This window comes from Anas acuta, chromosome 26, assembly GCF_963932015.1.
Source record: "Anas acuta chromosome 26, bAnaAcu1.1, whole genome shotgun sequence".
Lineage (NCBI taxonomy): Eukaryota > Metazoa > Chordata > Aves > Anseriformes > Anatidae > Anas > Anas acuta.
The window spans coordinates 2,959,219-2,980,788 of NC_089004.1; the positions used below are offsets into that span (position 1 = coordinate 2,959,219).

Consider the following 21,570-nt stretch of genomic DNA (forward strand, 5'->3'; position numbering starts at 1 on the left):
GGCTCCATTTGGTGGCCACTGCCCCTTGTCCTGTCCCCACAGAGCCCTGAGAAGAGGTTGGCCATGTCCCTCTGTCTGCCACCCCTCAGCTCTTTCCAGACACTGCTCAGATCCCCTGCTGAGGCCACACCTGGGAGCTTTTTAATTTAATTTTTAATTTAATTCCCCTCTCCCAGCGCCTCCATTTGGAGAAATCCCCAGCAGCTGCTCCCCAAAACCCCCTCCCCACAGCATCCTGGGCTAGCAGACTCCTTATTCCAACAAGGCACCACGAGCCCTGCAGACGGGGGGGTGCAGCACAGCTTCTGCTGCCTCCACAAACCCCAAAAACCTCTCCCTTGTTGGGAGAAATCCTCCCCGCCCCCCACCCCAAAAAAAACAATTCTGGGGGCGCTGCCCCTTTAAGCCAACCCGAGCAGGCGTTGCCGGGCGGGGCGGAACCGACTGCGCCTGCGCGGCGGGGGGCAGCGGCCGGCGGGGAGAAGGGCGCGCGCGCGCGCCGATTGGGCGGCGCGCGCTTCGCCGAGGCCCCGCCCCTTTCCTCCTCCCCCCCTCCCCCCTCAGGCCGTCACGTGACCCGGCGGCGGCTCCCGGCGCGGTGGACGCTGGAGGCCAAGATGGCGGCGGAGCTGGTGGAGGCGAAAGTGAGTGAGCGGCGGCGGCGGCGCCCCCCCGGCCCCCAGCACCGGGCCGCAACCCCCCGAAGCGGGGCTGGGGGAGCAGCCGAGGCTTTTCCCGATCCGGAGAGGCCGCGGTTGGCGGCGCGGTTGCGTTGCTGAGAGGAGGGGGCGGCACCCCTGGGCCTCCCCCCCCCCCCGCCTCCACCTCCCCTCACCTCGTTCCCCTCCCCGGGGGTCCCGCTGTGGGGTTGGAGGCCCCGGGTTGAGCCCTGAGGCGCTGCCCGGGGCTGGGGGCCCTGAGCTTCAACCCCCCCCCACACACACAGCCCGGGGTTGGGGAGCGCAGGTGGCTCCTGCCCGGTAACGGTGGAACGGCCCCGGGGGGCAGGGGGCGGTGTGAGGGGGGGGTGGGGGAGGGAACGGTGGGAGGGGGGGTAAAAAGGGGAGAGGGGGAGGGCCCCGTGCTCCCAGGGGGCTGGGGGCAAAAGCCGTGGTCCTGGGGGAGTTTTGGGGTAAAAAGCTCGTGGGGGGAAGACCCTGCTGTTGGGGGGGGGCTTGGGGTAAAAACCCTGCACCTGGGGGGGGCTGGGGGGAAAAGCGTTGTGGGGTGAAGGCCCTGCTGCTGGGGGGGTGGGGTGAAAACCTCGTGGGATGGAGCCCCTGGTTCTGGGGGGGGTACTTAGGGTGAGACCTTGTGGGGTGAAGCCCCTGCTCCTGAGGGGGGCGCGGGGTAAAAACCTTGTGGGGTGAAGCCCCTACTCAAGGGGGGGGCTTGGGGCAAAGCCCCTGCTCTTAAGGGGGAGCTGGGGGTGAAAACCTTGTGGGGCAAAACCCCTGTTCCCCCCTTTTCCTGGGGGGGGGGGGCTGGGGGCAATCACCTTGCAGGGTAAAGCCCTTCACCCAGGGGTCTTGGCCCCCTTCCTGGGTCCTGGTTCTCTGCCCCCCCCCTCATCTCTGGCAGGGGTTCTGCTGTCCCCGGGGATGAGCTGGGACGCTTTTAGCCCCCGTGGGAGCAGCTAACGAGCGCTGTGGGGCTGCTTGGCCGCAGCAACAGGTGCAGAGCCTGTCGTAAGCGGTGCTGCGGGCTCCCCTCTGCCTCCTGTGCGGCCTCTGCCGTGGTTTTTGGGAGCCCAGCTCTCCTCTGGAGGGAGGTGTGTGTCCAGGACCTCAGCTGGCGACTCCTTAGCAGGTGTTTGAGTGCGGCTCCACGCTGCTCACACACGAAGCTGCCTGAAAGGGAGGAGCTGATGATAACCTGGAGGGATTTCTGTCCTTAACGGGATCCCTCCAAGCACCCCTCGGACTGTTATGCAGATCCGAGCCTCGATGAGATGTTTGCTTTCTGTAAAACTTCTGCTGCTGTCCCTGCTCGAATCCAGCCTGGACCACAAACCCTTCTGAATGTAAACCAGAAAAGTCTATCGGTGGAAACTTTGCTTCATGCACCAAAAGTCCCGAGTGACTGGCAGTGTCAGAGCAGCGAGCACAAGAACCCATCCGCTGTTCTCTGCCCGAGTGCTGCACAGCCTTGCTGCTTTTGTTTTTGTGAATATTTATCCTTCAGGAGCTTCAGCGAGGGCGATGCTCTCCCTGCTCCATACTCAGAGAACGCTGAGGCACAGGAATTTGGGCAGGGGTGTGCAGGTGGCACCCAGTGAGGCAGTGACGTGGATCCGGAGCTCTTGAGTCTTGTCATTCCCCCAATTACACAGCCTTTCTCTCATCTTTAAAGCTATCTCCCTTTTTTTTCCTTTTATTAAAGATATTTTGGGACACTTCACAGGCATTATCTCTGTAGCATAGTTCCCACACACCTGAAAGCGAATGTTCGAAGTTTCTGGATTCCTTTGTGTCTTTCTTCAGCTAAATAAATCATCCACGGCTTTCATTCCAGGAAATCCCAGGACTGCCATTGACTTCCACAGAGTTAGAACTTTTTTTTGGGGTGATTATGCGTTAAAAAAGAGCGGAGAGAAGAGACCTGCTGTGTGTCTGCTCCTTGCTGGGGCTGCATCTTGAATTCTTGCATTTTCCACGCACTGGGCAGGGTGTTGAGGGAATAAATCCGGGTTCCTATCGGGTTTATTTTCAGGGCAGCTTGAGCCTTACAGCTAGAGGCCGCCTGAGTTTCCCCAGCAGCAGGAGAGCAAATTGGTGAAGGTGGAGCTGGTTTTAGTGCTTATCAAAACACCGAAAGCCATAATAACCAGCGCAGCAGCTGCTGGCTGGGAGCGTGGGGGAGTGCTTGGCAAAGCCCCCGCGTGGAATCCAGAGGCGCTGTTCTCATGGGAACACGCTCCTCTCCTCAACAGCCTCCTAATATCTCTGGGTAGCCTCAGCTGGGTGCCTTTTCTTTAAAGTCCTGCAGGTACAGGACGAGTTTGAGGGGTTTTGCCCATCCGAATGGCACGTGGGTGATACTTTACTCAAAGGTTGGCAGCCCCAGCTCACTGTAACATCAGCTGGTTTTCAGTTCATCGTCGTTTTCTTCCTTTTCTTCGCAATAATGAGTTGTAGATAAAGGTTTTAACCTAGCTCCCTTCCCCAAAGATGCCTGGGACATTTGGAGGCTTTGAGCAGGGTGAAGGAGTTACCGTGTGCTGCTGCAGGTCTTTTCCCCCGGGGTCCCTGGTGCTTGGAGCAGTAATTCAGGCAGCGTTTATGGCATTTCTCTGGTGCGGGTGAGCCCGTTGGGATTTCATTGATGATTTCTGCTGTGCTCAGACAGGTGCCTAATAACCGGCACGCTGATCGGGTGGCTGACGGGGTTGGGTGCCTTTCTTCGAAGGGATTTTAGCGTTTTGGATTCCAGGTTGTAGAGAACGGACCTTTTGCCTTTGTGTATCGCTGTACCAACGTTTCTAATTTTTTATCCCCCAGAACATGGTGATGAGTTTCCGCGTCTCAGATCTTCAGATGTTGCTGGGTTTTGTTGGCAGGAGTAAAAGCGGACTTAAGCATGAACTAGTCACCAGAGCATTGCAATTGGTCCAATTTGACTGCAGCCCCGAGGTTTTCAAGAAAATTAAGGAGCTCTATGAGACTCGCTACGCCAAGAAGAGCTCCGAAGCCGCCCAGCCCCAGCCGCAGCAGCACCGGTCCCCCGAGGCTCTCTCCATCCACTCGGCGTACGAGCGGGGCAGCAGCGTGGCTAGGACTTCTCTCTCCACTCCCAATATTGACTATCCCGCGCTCTACGGGAAATACCTTAACGGACTGGGCAGGTTGCCACCCAAAGTCGTGAAGCCCGAGGTTCGCCTGGTGAAGCTGCCCTTCTACACCACCCTGGATGAGCTGCTGAAGCCCACAGAACTAGGTGAGTTCCCCGGGTGTTTCCAGACGTAGGTGAGTTCTCCGTATGCCCGTCTGTTTCTGCCACGCTTGGTCTCGGAGAGAGAAAACCGAAATAGGTTTCAGTGTCAAAGAGGTGGCAGTGTTTTCAAGGCGCTCTGAAGTCGTGTGACGGGAGGAGATGGATCCAACCCATGGTGGGCGTCCCTCACCCTCCCTCCTTCCTCCTTCCCTCGTGCTTTAAGCTCACAGAAGAATATTTCCTTTTTTTTTCTTTCCGTCTTAGAACAAGAACGTGGTCGCTTTGAGAGGTGGTTTGAAAGCCTGCCTTGTTTGGCTGCAGCTTGCTTATCCCTGGTGGGCAGAGCTGCAGAATTTTGCTGTGACTCGTTACCTGCCTGCCCTCTGTAACGTAGCACTGATGGAAGAACTCTCGTGCTGCTGTGGCACCTGGGCTAAGCGAGCACGCTGGCATTTTCCCCACTAATGCTGATTTTTAGTGCTGAACAGTCCTGACCCAAAGCCTCCTAGGGATGAGAGGGGGTGGTACGCGCTTCAAACAGTTTTCTGACTCTTTTTTTTGGCTGTGATAGCGCTTAGTGCGTGATGCTGTGCGTTCTGAGGAGCAACTGGGAAACTAAGAAGGGCTTTCTCCCACCTTGGGGCCAGGAGGCTGTTTTTTTTTTTAATTATTTTAACTCTGAGAAATGATGAGTGTTGTCCCAGAGGTTGTGTGTAAGGTTTTTGTAGTGAGGACAGCACATACAGGAGAGAATTGGCATCGTAACCTGCTTAGCCTTGGTGGACGTGGTAACATCAGGCCTCGCTGGGAAGCACAGGAGCTCAGGGAGCTGGTCTTCCTTGGCTGAAAAACCTTCTGAAATGCTTCCAAAAAAAATAATAAAAGCCAACAACATGAAGATAGGATCATGCAGGTGCACAGAGGGCTGCAGTGATGGAAATGGAGGTGTGAGGTGGCTGCCTGGGGTTACCCAGGTATCCAGATAATGGGGGTGTGCGCACCTTGTGAGACCACAGCTCAAATGCTTAAACCTGTCTATATTTTTTTTTTTAAATCAAGGGAATACAATTCTCAGGAAATGGCCTTCTGTTCCATGTGCCTACACTTTCACGATTCCTTAATTCCATCTTCCTGCTTTTTCATCAGACTCTTTTTTATTCTCTTCTGCCTCAAAGCTGGGTTGTTGTCCCTTAGGCTCATTTACCTCCTTGTTCAGTTGTCTGATAATTTCTGCCATATGCTTATTATCCTTTGTGTGTGCGACTTCCCCTTATTACACCTGGCTCTGTTATTAGCCCTGAAACAAGCAAGTTTGTTAGTTTTGGGTTTTGGTTAGCTTTCTGGAGACAAAGCCATCCTGATTTTGGTCTTCATTTGAAGGTTTGGTGTGTTACAGCCGTGACCGTTTGAACAGTCAGAAGGAGGCAGCCACTGTAAAACTGAGATGTGCCTTTAAATGCTGCTTGGGATATGGGCTAATTCAGCCCGAAGTGTGAGATGGCATTTATTAGTCAGAAATGCAAGTGGAATATTTTGAAGAAAAGCAATTCTAAAATGTGGAAACACCCGGAGATAGGAGCGGGGATTTACTCGCGGTGATTAATAGATCTTATTAGAAGCTGACGTGAGATGTTCTGTATCAGATCCGAGGTCTCATTAAATTTAATATCTCACCTCTATGTTAGCTGATGCCTCCCCTGGGTCAGCGTGCTCCCTGAAGCGTATTTGGTTAATTTTCCCTTTGATGGGAGAGTTTTCTGCCTGGGGATGGGTGCCGAGGAGCTGGGCATGGAGCAGATGCTCAGTTGTCGTCCCGGTCAGCTGTTGATCACCCCTAGATGTCTTCCACATGATTTTCTCAGCCTGGTGGGCCGCAGCTGTAATTCCTTCTGCCCACACTGCAGGAAATAGAGGTGCGTTTGTTGCTCTGTACAGCTGGGAGTATTTAGATGGGGCACAGAGCTCCTGGGTGTGACGGGCTTCTGGAACCACTTCTAACACCGGCAGGTAGCACAGCCCCACGTGGGCTGGATGGGGCAGGAGGTGAAATGAATGGATCCGAGGAGAACCGAGTGGTTTGCCTGCTGTGTCCACACCAAGCGTAAATCAGAGATTTGTAACGTGGAAGTACCCAAAAGAGACTGCTCTGGTTAAAAACACCTCGCTGCTGCCTGGGCAGCGCCTTTCCCTGGGCTACAGAGGAGGGGGTTAAGCACAGAGCCCTGGCTGGAATAGAGGAAGCCTGATTTATGTTCCTGACGTCGATGGGAAGCACATTTGTTAATTAAAGGCTCTCTCGGCTCCTTGAGATGGAAGGTGAGGTGGGCAATGCCTCATTCGGGCTGCAGGCAAGCCGATGCCCTGAAGGAGGGTCGGATTACCCTTGTCCTTGTAGACAAAGGTGGCTTCAGCTAAAAGCAAGTAGATTAGGCTGGTCGTGAAGCAGCTACTCCCTCGTATTTGGGGGCTGCACACACCATGCCAGCCACGTGGAGTTTAGCATCCGAATTACCTCCACGCAGACAGCTTTCTGCTTCGGTCTGGGGATGTCAACACCAAAGAGTCCTTTTAATTTACGTAAATCATCACAATTCTCTCGGGTAGGTAAAGCTTAAAATTGAGATTGATCGGACACCTTTTTAGAGGGAGCGAATGCTAATTACCTTTCCTGCCTTAACAGCTAACGAGCAGAGCGTTGCCGTGTCCTGCAGTGCCTGCGGAGTGTGCTCACCGCTCTGGCACCTCTGTGGGTGAAGCAGTGGGAGCGTAGCCCCAGCACGAAGCCGAGTGCCCTTGGGTTCAGTCAGAGCAGTTCCTGTAGCCAGGGAGGGGAAAATGTGTGGGACTGCACCCTGCAGTCGATGCAGTCCCTGTTTTGGGTGGCTGCAGCAGGAGCTGCGGGATAGGTTGGCTCCTCGGAACAGGAGCCCTCTGCAGTTACATCGGGCTACGGTTTTGAAGATTGTTCCCCAGGGCCTTTTGGGTTTAGATGTCTTCTCTTGTTCTGAAGCTTGCTGATCAAGCTCAGCCTTAAAAATAAATAAATAAAAAATTGATGTCGTGCTATCATCAGCTGTTTAACTGAGCCCAGCAGCGCTCGTGCAGGTCCAGGAGCTGAGTTTTGGTGCCGAGACATCCGTCCTGGAGCAAAGACAGAGCTGTTCCCTTTAGCCTCAAAAGCCTAACGTGTAAATATTGTTCTGGCTGCTCATCAAAGATGTGAAGAGCGGATTGGGTACCCTAAAAGCCTACCTAGGGGAGGTGGAGCTGATTTTCCAGAATGAAGGTGTTGAAGGAAAACAAGCTCATTGCTCAGCTGTCATGCAGAAGCTTTTCCCCGTATCTTTTGGGGATGTTCTCCTGCACTTTCCTCAAACATCCAGTCCTGATTGCTGCTGATTTTTTTTGTCTTCCCTCCAGCTTTTTTTCCTAAAATTGGGGTGTTTTGTGCAAGCCCCCAGCAGGTGCCCGTGGGGGTGGTGGAGAAGTGCCCCTGGGGTGTTTCGTATCGGGGCAGCACACATTGATCTCACTTCTCATGCTGCAAGCACAAGGAGCTTTTACTGAGTAGCTGCAGGGAAAAAACATGGGCAAATGGTTGTTTTTAGAGTTCCTGTGACGGTGGTCAGACCATAGCCAGCTGTGCCAGCTTGCCATCGTACCCCAGTGTTGGTAGAGGTGATTTTTTGGTGGTTGAGTGAAGGAAGGCGCAGCCCTGGAGCAGCACTTGCTGCTGCTGCTGCCTGGTGTGCAATAGGATGAGCAAATGGCCTGCTTGGAAATTCAGGGGGTGCTGGAAAGCTGCCCTGGAGAGGTGAGCGGAGGCTCCTGGATCCCTCGCGGGGTCTGGTTGTGGTGCTGGGGGCATCCCCTGAGGGTCCTGGTTCGTTCTGCAGGCAGCATGCCCTGCTCAGAGGGCAGGGGAGCGTTTGCCAGGTGATCTGATATAAATGCAAAACGACATGAATTTCTTTTTGTTTTGCATCCCCAGGTTTGCCTTGGTTTTGTGTAGCTCAACAATCAGCAGCTATTGAAGCAATTATATTAAAAAAAACTTTGGTTCTTGTTGTTAGAAAGTGCCCAGTGCTGCAGTCCTTGGGAAACGCTCCCCTTCTGGCTGGTTGTTCTGGTCAAGAGGCACTTAGGTGGAAACTGAAATTCAATTAAAAGTCCACAAGGACTTTTTTATTATTTATGAATTCTCCTTTTGTAGTTTTAAAGCTGAATTATCAAAGGGAGGTATATGTAGTCAGTGAATCGGGTTGTCACTGCGTCTTTCAAGATCTGAGAGCTGCAGAGGTTTTATCCTTCCTTCGTCTCGTTTTTGTTCACAGAGAAGCACATTTTCCTACATCCTAAATTCTGGTCTATTGGCCAACAAGCCAGTGACTTTAAAATCCACTATTCTTGATTAAAAAGGAAAAAAACTGTTCTGTCACTTCCTGTTCTTCGTGTTTGTCTTGGGACTTCCAGCAGCTCCAGGACCTGATTTTAGCTGGAAACACGCTCTGATAATCAAATGTGCTCTGCTAGAACTCAATAAAAGGTACTAAGTGGAAGTCTCAGGTTTTCCACATCTGAAGCTCAATGTTAATCACACTAAATGCGTTTGGTTTTGAATTATGTATGGATAAAAGACCAATTAGTGCTGGGTTCTCAGCTGAGCGTTTCTGCTCTAACATCCTATAAAACATGCCCTCAACTCCAGGTGTTTGTGAACATTGTTCTGTCTCTTTGTTTCTTGTGTTTTTCTTTTATTCCCAGTTGATCCCTTTATTTCTTCCTTTCTTTCTTTTCCAGAATCAGTCTCACAGTTTCATGCTTTCATGACATTTGTTCTTGTATGAACGTTTGCGTGTTGGCTTGTTGATTATTTGAGGAGAGAAGGGATTGGAAAAAAAAAAAAAAGACCAAATCCACCGTGTGCTAACCCAAAAAACAGGCCAAAAACCAAATGAGCACTGCTGTAATCAGCGGCACATTTACCAAAACTTGGTTTATTATCTTGTTACGAGAATGTATGGTGATAGGAGCTCTTGTGCAGCTGTATGGAGGCAGACAGGACTTAGACATAAACAGAGCTCAGAACATTTAAAAAAAAACAAACCACCTCGTGCTTAGCAGTGTAAGAGCTAGTTATTGCCAATTTGATGTACATTTTTTTTTTTCCCTCTTCAGTCCCACAGAACAATGAGAAGCTCCAGGAAAGTCCGTGCATTTTTGCATTGACCCCGAGACAAGTGGAGTTGATCAGAAATTCCAGGTACTTCTCACCGCGTGGTAATAGTTGGAGAAATGGAGGCTGCCTAATTCCTGAGTGTTCCCTCGCTGTGGGAGCTCGTGGTCCCTGCGTGGAAACACTTGAGGATATCAGCAGACCGGCTACATCCAATGTAAAGCAAATAGCTTTTGTAGGGTGTGGGGGTACAGCACTTCCCATCTAAGTCCCTGAGTTTCATTTCTGCTCCTCTAGTGTCCCGTTTGAACAGTGTATTTGAGCAGGGGAAAAAAAGAAGTATGAAATCGTTGATGACCCGAATTCTCTGCTAAGCTCGTGTTGTGAATATTTGCAGATTTTTCCTTTGCATCAAAAGTTCAAAAGCTCGCCGTGTAACGCTGTTTGCATCTGAAAGAAGGCTTCTGTTTTGCACAGGGTGCTATAGTAACTGCATAGGCAAACATCTTGCACCGATTAGGATTTAGCCTGACCTCTGTCATGAACCAACTTTTGATTTAAACAATGAAACGTGTGAGACACGTCAGTGCAGGCAGTAAGGCTTGCTCCCTCGCTGACCTGCTTTGGTCCTTGCCGCCACGAGAGGCCAACGGTGCAGAAAAGGTCCTCCAGAACCAGGCATTATATATCACCTTTAAATACTTTAAATAAAAGCATCTTCGAGTACTTCTTTTCCCAGTAAAATCGTGCTGTTATAAACTCAGAGGAAGGTGGTGTTTCTGATTGCTGTTGGAGAAAGTCAACAGAAGCAGTGCAGGGGAAGCTGTGTAAAGACGTAACAGAAAGGAAACGATACCCACAGAAAGCTTTAAGGGTGATAAAAGACTGCACGTACTGTAGCTGATTCTTAATGCTCTGTTCTAAGTATATTTGGGTTTGTGAGAAAACTTCCACCATCAGGAACATCTTCAGTACAGCAGTTTCTCAGCAGGGGTTTGGATGAGTGTCGTTCCCTGTCTAGAGTGATCGTGCAGCGTGAGGATCTTCCCCTGCCTCTGGTAGCATCCAGGTGCTTTCCACGCACATCTGAAACTGTCACATCAGCTCCCGACTGTCAGCTGAGCTTGGGTTCCATCCCCTCCACCCCAAAATGAAACAGAAATTATGCCAAAACACTGAACTGGAATGTGAAAGGCTTTCAGAAGGAAATCGAGGCTAATTCTGGTTTCTCACCTAGTGCCTTGAATCCTGTGCAGTGTGTTTGGTACCTGTGTATAGAGCCAGCTAATAAAATCCCCTTGTTCTGTGATGTGTAGCTTTCCTGATACCAGCTGAAATACTGTTATAAACATTACCAGTGAAGTTAGCAGTGATAAATTGTTCTGCTGGTGCCATAATACACAGACTCCTTGGTTTGCATGAACAGCTTTAATTGAATTATTAAACAAAGTCTTGAAGGCGCAGTCAGATACACCTGACCTTAAAACCTAGTTTTTATAAATGCTTACAAATAAGAGAACGCCAGGCAAATGGGTACCTCTCTTCAAACAGTTTTACAGTTTTGAAAGCCCATGGGAAGGCTGTAGGATGGTGCATTAGGAAACAATATTTACAGGGCTGCTGATATCTGCAGAGATAATTAAATAAATTAAATTCTGGGAAGTAATTCTTTGAAGATTTGTTTTTTAAAATTAGCAAACTCTTGAGTCTGATAAAGGTGATGGCTGATTTTGTTTTGTCTTCACATAAGTTTCTGTTTCTTCCTTAATTTACTAGGGAGTTGCAACCCGGTGTGAAATCGGTTCAGGTTGTACTAAGGTATGTCTGAGCATGGGGTTAACTTACCGGGAAGTGCAGCGGGGGGGAGGAGGGGAATGCATTACCCAAAGAGAATCATCTTCAGTGTGGTTTTCATAGCTGTAAAGATAACCTACAGTAAATTGCTTGTTTACGTGCCAGTGTCTTAAACTCTACTTTCTAACCTCTCCTTACATGTACCACTTGAGTTAGTGCTGCGGTAGAAAACAGCAGGGTGTCGGATTTGTCCACCCAAATCTCAAGGCTGCATGAAAACCTGGAGAGCAGAGTGGAATTGGCTTTGCTTTGGCCAGACGAGGGAGCATGGGTTGGTGTGGTAAAGGTTGGCTGCTGGTTGGCGTGTAGAGATTTGAAACATCGAGCAGCGTGGGGATGCTAAGCGGGGTGTCGTTTCTTTGCAGAATCTGTTACACAGACACCAGTGCTCCCCAGGAGGACCAGTACCCCCCGAACATCGCGGTGAAAGTGAACCACAGTTACTGCTCCGTGCCGGTGAGTTGGGGACGGGCGACACTGCAGCTTTGGAAGGACTGGTGGAAGTATTTCTGTATTCTGATGAAGGCAGATTATAAAAAGGCATGACTTAGTTTAAGGTTAATCTTCTAAGGGGTTATCCGTGTTCATAAACTGTCCTTGCAAAAAGACTTGATCCTTTTCGCTTTGTGCTGGGTCAGGCTGCTCAGCTCCCTTCTGCCCCTTTCCTTGAAAACTGCGGGTGGGTTAGAATTCAGTGAAGCTGTTGGATAAATGTTCCCCAAGAGCAGCTTCTTCAGCATTTAAAAAAACAAAACAAATCTTTCTGCCTTAGGGCTACTATCCATCAAACAAACCCGGAGTGGAACCGAAGAGGCCCTGTCGTCCCATCAACCTCACCCACCTCATGTACCTGTCTGCAGCCACCAACCGCATCACTGTCACCTGGGGGAACTACGGGAAGGTACGTGCCGAAGGGAGCTGCACAGAACTGCACCAGCACGTGCAGGAGAGCAGCCCTGCTCGTCCTTCCCCTTCCTCCTCTCCTCATTCTTTTCCTTCCTCCTTAGAGCTATTCCGTGGGGCTGTACCTAGTGCGGCAGATGACCTCGGCAGAGCTGCTGCAGAGGTTGAAAACCATCGGAATCAAACATCCCGAGCTCTGCAAAGCACTTGGTGAGTATGTCTGCCCGAGAGGTGCCTAGGGGAGGCTCGCTGCATGCCCCTGACACTGCAGCATTCCTAACAGCCAGGCTGCTAGAAACGTTTCGGGAACAGCCGCCTGGTTCTGTGCGATTGCTTTCCTCCAGTTGTATAAAAACACTTTTTGTTTGAACAGGCTTGCTAAGATGTTTGTTAGGCGTATGAAATTGCCCCAAACCCGTGTGCAAGTGCAGCATTTCAGCAGCGTGTGTCTCTCACGGCTCTGCAGAAGCTCTGCATCACGTAGTTGGATTTAGGCTTTGTCTCCAGGTTATATCGTGATGAGTGCCGCTGAGGGCCGGTGTCATTCTGATGCGAATGGCTTCATGCCTTCATCTGAATAATTATGAGCTGATGAACATTGCCACAGCACCTCGGCCTTGACCCGCACTATATCCAAAGGAGCTTTCTGGAGCAAGGGATCCTGGTGAAAATGTCCTGTTGCCCACCCCACCCCCTGAATCCTAGGGGCTGGCAGTGGGATTTCACCAACAGAACTTTCAAATGCGTTGCCAGCTTCAGAGAAGAGATGATCCCGAGAGATGTTTATCCTAGACCACTCAGGTAAATCATCATGGTATGAGGCAAATAAAAAACGTTATGGAAATGTGAGGGGAAATTACCTTTTCGAGGCAGAATCGGACTTGCTTGCAGCTCCAGAGTCTGGAGGATTTCCAGTTATTTAATGTTAGTGGAGAGACCATTCTTGGTATTTAGTTCTGCATCAGAGAACTAACATTGTGGATCATAATGGTCTTTAAAACGTGCTTTTTAGATCATGGACAACTCTTACCAGGTGTAAGCAGCATAATCTTGGAGATAGCTCGTAGGTCACAGGGGAGATGATTTCAGGCATGTCAGGTCTTCAGATGGCTAATCTGCCTCGTGGGGCTTATTGCTGCTCTAGCCAAACTTCTGATCCTTCTGATCTTCACGTGTGTAAGTGCAGCAGACCTGTAGCACACGCACATTTTTACGTCTGTATACCACAGCAGATGGTGTTCGTGGCAGTCTTGACCATATTAGCCCACTGACAGCCAGCACTTACCTACTGACGTGAGAAACACAAATTTCCACTTGTTAAATATCCACTGTTCTCAGAACACTGGTTGTGTTCATCAGAACCTCAAACGAACGAGCAGGTGCTGGTTCTGAGTTGTCTTAAAATGCGGAGGATCCTCTCCTCCTGCTGACACTGTGCTCTTCTTGAAAGCAGGCTCAGCAGCGTGTTCTGTTCCCTTCAAAGCAAGCGTTTGCACGGTGGCTTCCTGAACTGAAAGTGGCAGGCAGAGGTTCTGAAAGCAGCTTTTTTGCCTTTTCCACTTGGTAACAAACCTCCAGTTCAACTGAGCTGGATAACTAACAGCTTTGGCTGGGTGTAGGGGCAGAGATGAGCTGCACTTGGCGACCTTCAGTTTAACCAAACAGGAGCATTATTTCGTTTCGCTTCACTTCGTTTGGCCTGTTACTGCATGGAAGTTGTTTGGACATCTGAAACCAACAAGCACAAAAAGCTTGTAAACTTTGCTTTTAGAGCTCTGGCCTGGACTGCAAACGATTCCCCTTTCAGCTCCTTGCAATATCCCTCAGTACTTACTAAAGCTCCCCTTTGACTTGGGTTGCATCTTGGGGCTGACTCATCTTCCTTTGCATATGCTTCTGTTGACTTTAGGAACGTTGTCTGCAAACAGATGCTTGTATGCATGGCTGCGGATCCAAAAGCAGTTTAAGACAGCTTGATTCTAATCAGGAGGTCCTGGAAAACGCCCATTTTTCCTTCCCATGCATCCTAATTCATGCACAGAACGTGCTCTTAGCAAAAAAACCTTTGTGAAAATTAAGCTCGGATAAAAATCCTCCTAATGTGAAGAAAGCAACACCAAACCTTGTAGACGTGTGAGAATTTCACATCTGGGAATTCACTCTAATTAGAGCTGCGTCTTGCAAAACTGCATGCAGCCTCATTGTCTGCGGATATCTTGTTATGATCTGCAAAGGTCAAAATAAATGCTTGACTTGCTCCAAAGAAATAGGGTGATGCAAGTGTCCTCGGCCTTTTCAACAGCAGCAGCTCTTCGTTAGGAGTCGTGGGGTCGTTTCACTTTGGTTTGATTCTGCACCTTGAGGCAGGACCTTCCCCTGTGGGAGCTGCATACCTGCTCTTTTTGATTTCCCTGCAGCCCCTCTGGGTTTTCCTTTTTCCCTTTCAGTATGCAGGGCTCTCCCTCCTTCCCTGATGTCTGACTCTTTCCCAGCAGATGCAGGATCGCTGCTTTTTGCATGGCTGCCTTGCTCTTTGAGCTGCCTCCCCTGGTACATCTAGGTCTTTCTGTGGTTCCTTGTGCAAGAGTTGGAAGAAACGAGCCGGCCAGCATGTAAACTGAGGAGTTCCAGCCCAGTAGCACTAGGAGGAGGCTTGTTTATTGGATGGAGAAATCCCGATTTCCTGTCAATTTGACTGTATCCCGTGCTTGCTCACTTCTGGGGGGGCTTTCTCAGAATTGCAGGGGGCAGGGGCATGCAGTTAACCCTTCCCTATTGCCGCTGATCTCGGAAGGGAATAAAATCCATCCCGCTTGTGCTAACGAGCAGGCAAATCTAAACTGACTTCTTCCTGGGAGGCTGTTGCTGTGTGCTAGAGCTCTGTCCACTCTTTCGCTCTCTGCCAGAACAACTGCCCAAACAGCAGGAGGCCCAGGTACGTGGGTGTTGCAGGCTCTCTCAGGGCAAATAATGACAAAATTAACTCCCAATCGACTCCCTCGTTACGACACTAACATGACAAAGCTGCCCAGCAGTGTAGTTTCCTTCTGTGCTCCAGCTGCCCAGCCTGCAGCTTCATGTGAGAGGTAGCAGAGTTGCTCAAAGAGCCTTAACAATAACTTGTGGTCGGTGTGCACCTGGCTGCCCTCATCCCAAGGGATGGACCCAAATCCACCCTAAATCTCCTTCGCTTGGTCTCCCTGGATGAGGGGCAGCCCGTGCCACTTGGCTCGTTGGGAAGGGAGTCAAGTCAGGGGCTGGGGGCTGCAGGAAAACGTGAGCTTCCTAGCAGACAGCTGGCCTGCACTCCATCGTGCCCAAAGTTTTTGGCTAGCCAGGCAGCACAGGCAGTGCCCTACTGAGCTCTGAAGGCTGCACGAGCCTGGCCTGGCTGGTACAAGAACTTTCTGTCCCCTGCATTCCCTGGCTCTGACAGGCAGAGCTTGTCAGCCGCGGTGGAAATGACTTGTAGGCAGCCAGGGGCTGTCGGTGAGCTTCTTGCCCCGTGCTACGCGTTGTTGCCAGGTTTAAGCTTGCATCTGTTAAATGTTGTGCCCTCTACTCTTACTGCAGTAAAAGAGAAGCTACGCTTGGACCCGGACAGTGAAATAGCCACTACAGGGGTTCGTGTCTCTCTCATCTGTCCGGTAAGTCCCTGCAAGACATCTTACTCTGTTTTTCTTGTCAAGAAATCCTATTCTACTGCCAGACCTGTTTTGTGAGCTGTCAAACCTTCCCTGGTGTCTCAGACTCTGAGGAGGAGCTGTCTGGTGGTAGCCTGGGTGGGGTTTGTCCCTCATCTTCTGCTCTTCGCTCCAACAGCTGGTGAAGATGCGGCTGTCTGTGCCGTGCCGGGCAGAGACCTGCGCACATCTGCAGTGCTTTGATGCCGTCTTCTACCTTCAGATGAATGAGAAAAAGCCCACATGGATGTGTCCTGTGTGTGACAAACCAGCGCCCTACGACCAGCTAATAATTGACGGGTGAGTGCAGCCGTTTCTATCCCCAGCCTCTTTCTTTTCTTTCTGCTGGGCGTGGCACCGCGCTTTTTGGTCTCTGCATCTGATTGAAGTCTGCCTCAACACAAAGCTGGAAGTGCCTTCTGCTCGTGCATAATGTTCCCACATGGTTGTCTTGGTGTGTTAGAGCAAGGCTTGCTTGTCAGTTTGCCCTTGATTTACACAAAAGCGTTTTAAGAACTGAGCATTTACTGCCTCGCTCTTTTCATCAGGCTGCTGAACCCGCACAGCCAGCTGCCTTGGTTGACAGAGGTCATGCTGCGTGGAATAAACCCACTTTGTGAGCACCCGATAAGGTGATTTGTGATAGGAACCATCTTCCTGTTCTCCTCTTGGTGTGAGGTGCTCGTAAGCTTGCAAGCAATTCTTGGCGTGCTCTAAAAGTTTGGTTGGGGGAATCTTTGCCAGCTTTTATAGCAGACATCCTGCAACGTGTAGCCCCCCAAGAACGAGGAACAAGCGCAGCATTTGCATTAGGAATGCTCACTTTCTACGGTCTCACTCTGAACCTGGCATGGTTGGCTGTAAAAGCACAGGAAGGAATCAGAGCAAATAAATTTCAAAGCGCATTTGGACAAGGGTGAGGCAAGAAATGCGAGCCCCATCAAAAGTTCTTCATACGTGAATTTGGGGAAGGTTGCTTTGGATTTGACACTCAACTTGTCATCTAGCCTTCAGTCTGTATGGGAGCGGTGTCTAACTCTGGTCCAGACCTATGAGAATTTGCTCTTCTTACCAAAGAGCACAAAGGTCTTGCCATCAGTCAGGAGAGCTGGGTCACTTTGCAGGTGATTCTTTAAAGTCCGAGGGAGTCTTTACACTGGGGAGCTCAAATATGCAGCTGGTTGCAGAGAGGGTTACCCAAACCCAGCAGATCTCCCTCTCCTGGTTGCAGACCTGGTGGATGGAGCCCCATACCCAGGCTGCAGAAGGAGCCAGGCTGCCAGCAGGCACCACCTGAGGCAAGCCAGGAAAAAATAAATCTGACTGCAGTGCTCATCGGCCCCGGCAGCGTGGGCTCCAGAGGCCGTCCCTAGAGGAGAGCTCGATAGATTGCCTGGCTTCTGTTCAAGAGTAAAGGAAGGAAGAAGGGAACTAATGCGAGCGGTGACCTCCACCCACCCCCCAGCTTGAATCTTTGCTGCTGCAGAAGGCGGGGAGGCTGCTCGGGACGGGCCGGGATCGCTGCCAGCCCTGGGGGTGCTCTGGCTGCCGGCAGCGCCGCGGGCTGGTGGAGCCAAGGTGCAGCGAGGTGCGCGGCTCTCGGCTTCTGGGAACCGATCTCCGCCCTCGTGGCTTGGATAATTGGCCTCTAATGCAGGTTCTCTGCGATGCAGGGAGGGCTCGGAGGGGTTGCTCGGGTGCTTCCAGCTCCCTCGGCGCACGGGGCAGCGCAGTGAGCAGGCGGCTCAGCCCGGGTGGCGCGTTCCCAGCAGCGCTGCGCTCGTAGGTGCTGATCCCATCCAGCAGTTGTGGCTTTTTAGGCAGCCCGAAACAGCCTGGGCACAGATAACCTGTTTGCTTTGTCCTCCGGCCAACACCAACAGGAAAATCCAGTTCCTTCTGAGATCCCCGACAAAGCTGCTGAGGCTGAAGGGGAAAGTACAAGGGGTTGGATTGTGGAGAACCTCTGCAGATCAGCAGCACGCTTGCTTGTCCCTCTCGGACAAGGAGGAGGAAGAGGAGTTGGTTGTCACTGCTGAAGGCTCAGCACGTTGTTCTGCCCCTGCTCTGCGGTGCTCAGGGCTGGGTTTTGGTCCTGGCTCTGTTGGATGGAGGGGTAACCTTCAGCTTCCTGGCAGTACGCTGGAGGGAACCTGCTAGTCACGGCTGGATGTTGGTAGCTAAAAAAGGGGCGTAGTTCCTAGGGAGGAGGCTGTGGCTGCTCGTGTCTGAGATCCTCGGGGCCTGCTTAGCTTGGAATCGCAGCCGTGGTGGGTGCTCTGGTAGGGGACAGGGCTGTCTGCGGGACCACAGCTCCTCCTTGGGCTGGGAGAAGGAAGAAACACGTGCCACTAACAGCTCCCTCGGGCTTCTCAGATTTTTACTATGAGCATTTCTTAGTGCTGGAAGGAAATGCCCCAACCCAGAGGTGAAGAGAAGGGCAGTTCTGAGAGCAGGTCCAAGCAAACCTCACAGGCCAGTGGTACCAGGGAAGATGCCTGCACTGGGGATGTTCCCAGAGGTGAATGATTTATTTTTGTGTGTGTAGATGCATATATTGTTGTGGTGGCGCTGGGAAATAAGAATAGGAAGCGCAGTGCTGCTTGTTGGATGCTTTATTTCCTAGCAGAAGGGGCTGTCGTGGCCCTGGCGGACGTCTCGATGGGGATGTCCTGGCACCAGCCCTGCCAGGGCTCTGGGTCGGGTACCACAGACCGGGGAAACTGGGTGAAGGGGCAAGGCTCTTCTAATTGCACGTAATTAAAACGTTAGTTCATGGTTTAGGTGCGTTGTCAGAAAGGACTGGGATGGTCTGCGTTGTCAGAACCTGTACTCGTTTTATGGGAAATAAAACGAGCTCTTGACTGCGAGGGCTGTTTGGCAGCCTCCTGCTAATGCCAAATTTCTCTTAAATTGAAGGCTATTTAAGGTGAAGCTCCAGGCTGCTGGCCAGGGCTGCTGCTGGCCTCAAGGTTAATCGATGGCATCTTCTCTCCCGTCCAGGCTCCTGTCAAAGATACTGACCGAATGTGAGGACGCAGATGAAATAGAGTACCTGGTGGATGGCTCCTGGTGTCCCATCAGAGCCGAGAAGGAACGGAGCTGCAGCCCTCAGTGTCCAATATTAGTTCTAGGTGAGCGTCTGGAGATAAAGGCTTGGCATTTCTGTAGGCAGCGTGCATGGATTGGGGAGCTCTAGTTTTGCAGGGGGCTTGAGAAGAGCTGCGTGACATCTGGGAACACCAAACGTCCTGAGTAGGAAGGGGTCAAAAAAAGGGATCCCAAGGACCTGGCTCCGTACAGGACCCCCCAAAAAATCAAACCTGGTGCTCGAGAGCCTTGTCCTCATGTGCCATTTGTACCGAGTACTGCACAGCCATGAGAGACCACGAGGGTCAGAGCATCCCCCGAACTGGACATGAATTAATTAGTAGGGGTGTTAATTAGTCCTCTCTTCCCTGCCCCCTCTCAGGTTCCTCAGATGTGAACGGGCTGCTGCCCACCCCTAACGGTAACGGTGAGAACGGCAAGGCCACTGCCGACGTCGTGGATTTAACACTGGACAGCTCCTCGTCGGAGGAGGAGGAGGAGGAGGACGAGGAGGAAGATGACGACGATGACGGACCCCAACCAAAACGACGCTGCTCTTACGAGAAAGGTTTAGTTTCTGCCTGCTGACTGCGGAAGCAGCTCTGAATCTCAGAACGGACAGACTTGAATACTCTGGTGCTTATTAAACTGGAGGAGGGGGAGAATGTCCTCTCCCACCTCGTCTCCCTCCCTCCCCGATCTCCTTTGACTTTCCTATTCCAAATTAACCATTAAAAACGAGAGAAAGAAAAAAAAAATAATAAAACCATTGAGCTGCTTCTTGGTTGGAAAACTACCCCACTCAAAGCCTGACCCTGAAACCGGAGTCTGAAGTAAGGGAAGTGTCTTAAGGCAGCCAGAACCCGCGGCTCGCTGCTGCCCTGCACCAGGACCGTTCAGCTCGGTGGAGTTCACCTGCAGACCTACAGGACACCCGACTCCCGTGCATCTCCAAAGCTGTGTGCATTTTTATTGTCTTGTTGAAATAAGCATTCCTGGTTATCTAAAAGTTTTGCTGGACATGTTTTGGGGAGGGGGGTGGTGGGGGTGGGAAGGGGGGAGGGACAGGAGAGGAGTTGGGGGGGGTGGGCGAGGGAGGTTTGTATAACCCAGCGAGCATAGAGGGGGGGTTTTTAGGGGTGGGGCTGGGGGGCACGGGGCGAAAGGGAAGAGACGTCTGATTGGAATCGCACTGTTCTAGATAGGAGCTCGAGCAGCTCTGCACCTCATGTAAAGAGACACGTTTCGAATCTTTTAACCCGACCCGAAGGTAACGTAGAAATTTGTGCGTAGTGAATCGTTTTAGTTGAGCAGAAGCCATGGGGGGGGGAGGGAGGGTGGGGAGGGCTCGAACCACAAACCTGTTGTATTTTTTGAAGTGCAATAACTTGGTGTTTTTGAAGACTCAAAGGGCTGCGCATTCCCTTTTCCCTGAGAAGGTTTCGGTGCTGGAGGCGGCGGCGCCCTGCAGGACAGCTGGACCCCTGGCACACGGGGCGGGCGGGCGGGCGAGGGATGCGTGGGCCTTCGAGAAAATGCCAGGTGGGGGAATCTCAGTTTCTAGCCAACTACCTCGGTAATCTCCAATTCAGGTTTCTTTCAGTCACCACCCGGTGCGCAGCCCGCCGCTGGCACTGCTGGGCAGGGCGGCGAGGACAGAGCCGAGGGACGGCGCGCGGAGCCCCGTGGCCACGCGTTCGCAGCCTCTGGACTTTCCACTTCTCTGTTCAAGGCTTTGGTCCCAGACCCAAAGCTACTGCTATGCTCTTGATGGCAAAAAGTTGTTGTTGTTGTTGTTGTTTTTTTGCGTTTCCAAATGGTAACCTTTTGACTTTTGTCTTAGAGAATTTTTGTAATTGACTTTGCGTCAGCAGCTCTGCTGTTCCCACTAATGCCTCTGAAGTCTGTTTTGCTTTAGACCTTGCTGACTTTTCTCATCTGGGGATGAGAACAAGCGTTGGAGGGAAGCTGGCCGGCGCCTCTGCCCCTTGGCATGCCCACGGGACAGGTGGAGAGCGAAGGGGACGGGCTTGGGGAGGCAGAACCACGCGGCGGCGCCTTCCCGAGCACTCGTCCTGGGTCAGAAAAAAAAAAAAAAAACAAAAAAAAAAACCATCAAATTCCACCCAGAACTGTTTTAAGTCCTTGTTAGTGACTTACCTGAAGGCGTCTAGGGACGGAGCGAGGAATTGACCTCTAAACGCTCTCGAGGAAGCTTCAACCTATAGACACAGCATCTCTGGGGCTTCCGTCTCCACATCCTGCCCCTCAAATCCCACCGAAGTGAAGCTGGGGGACAAACGGGGGGGGGCCCTGCGGAGAAGCACCGCGTTGTCCCCTCCGTCCCCTGGCCCCTTGTGGAGCCGGGGGGTCCCCCCCAGGGCAGGTCCGTGGCGTTTGCTCTTCCCGGTCTTGCTCCTGCAGAGAAGCTCTGATTTGTACGGCAGACTTTTCTTTATCTTCTCTTTTTTTGTTGTTTTTTTTTATTTTTTTGTGCGTAAAGCAATATGTTTTCAGGTTTAAATGGGGGCAGGGGCGGGAAGGGGGATTCCAAATGAAAAAATTGGGTAGAACTCAAAAATTAAGTTTTGCTGTATAAAGTTCTGTGGCTCACAGTAGCTTTAGAGTCCAGTTTTTTCTAATATTTGTATTCTAATTTAATTGCTTTTAAATTTTCCAGGCCAAGCCACTGTTTGGAAACATCATGCTTCTGTTACTGCTTTCTGTTTGAGTTGGCCAGCTCTTCCTGTACATATGTTTTTTCTTATATCCTGTTTTTTTCTTTTTTGTAAAGAGAAGAGAAAAAACAAAAGAAAATTATTTTTCTTTCCCTCAGTACACATTCTTCAAAGTTCAAATTATAGTGTTTGTTAAATAAAAAGAAAGATTTACATTTAACTCCGCTGTCTGCTTGTCGCGTTGCTCCTGGTC

The 21,570-nt window shown here is 51.1% G+C and overlaps 1 protein-coding gene across 1 annotated transcript; it reads left to right on the forward strand.

Annotated features, from left to right (window-relative positions):
• The first annotated feature begins 486 nt into the window (after positions 1-486).
• PIAS4 (protein inhibitor of activated STAT 4) lies at positions 487-21,537 on the forward strand. Its single transcript, XM_068661455.1, has 11 exons — positions 487-644; positions 3,501-3,936; positions 9,112-9,196; positions 10,886-10,927; positions 11,329-11,419; positions 11,736-11,864; positions 11,971-12,076; positions 15,440-15,513; positions 15,689-15,849; positions 18,553-18,683; positions 19,022-21,537. The coding sequence occupies exons 1-11, from the start codon at positions 618-620 to the stop codon at positions 19,225-19,227; spliced, it is 1,488 nt and encodes a 495-aa protein (XP_068517556.1). The 5' UTR covers positions 487-617; the 3' UTR covers positions 19,228-21,537.
• The last annotated feature ends 33 nt before the right edge of the window (positions 21,538-21,570 follow it).

Coding starts and splice junctions, on each gene's coding strand:
- PIAS4 (XM_068661455.1), top strand. CDS start 618: ATGGCGGCGGAGCTGGTGGAGGCGAAA. Junction 9,197..10,885: donor GAGTTGATCAGAAATTCCAG/GTACTTCTCACC, acceptor TTAATTTACTAG/GGAGTTGCAACCCGGTGTGA. Junction 18,684..19,021: donor GTGTCCAATATTAGTTCTAG/GTGAGCGTCTGG, acceptor GCCCCCTCTCAG/GTTCCTCAGATGTGAACGGG.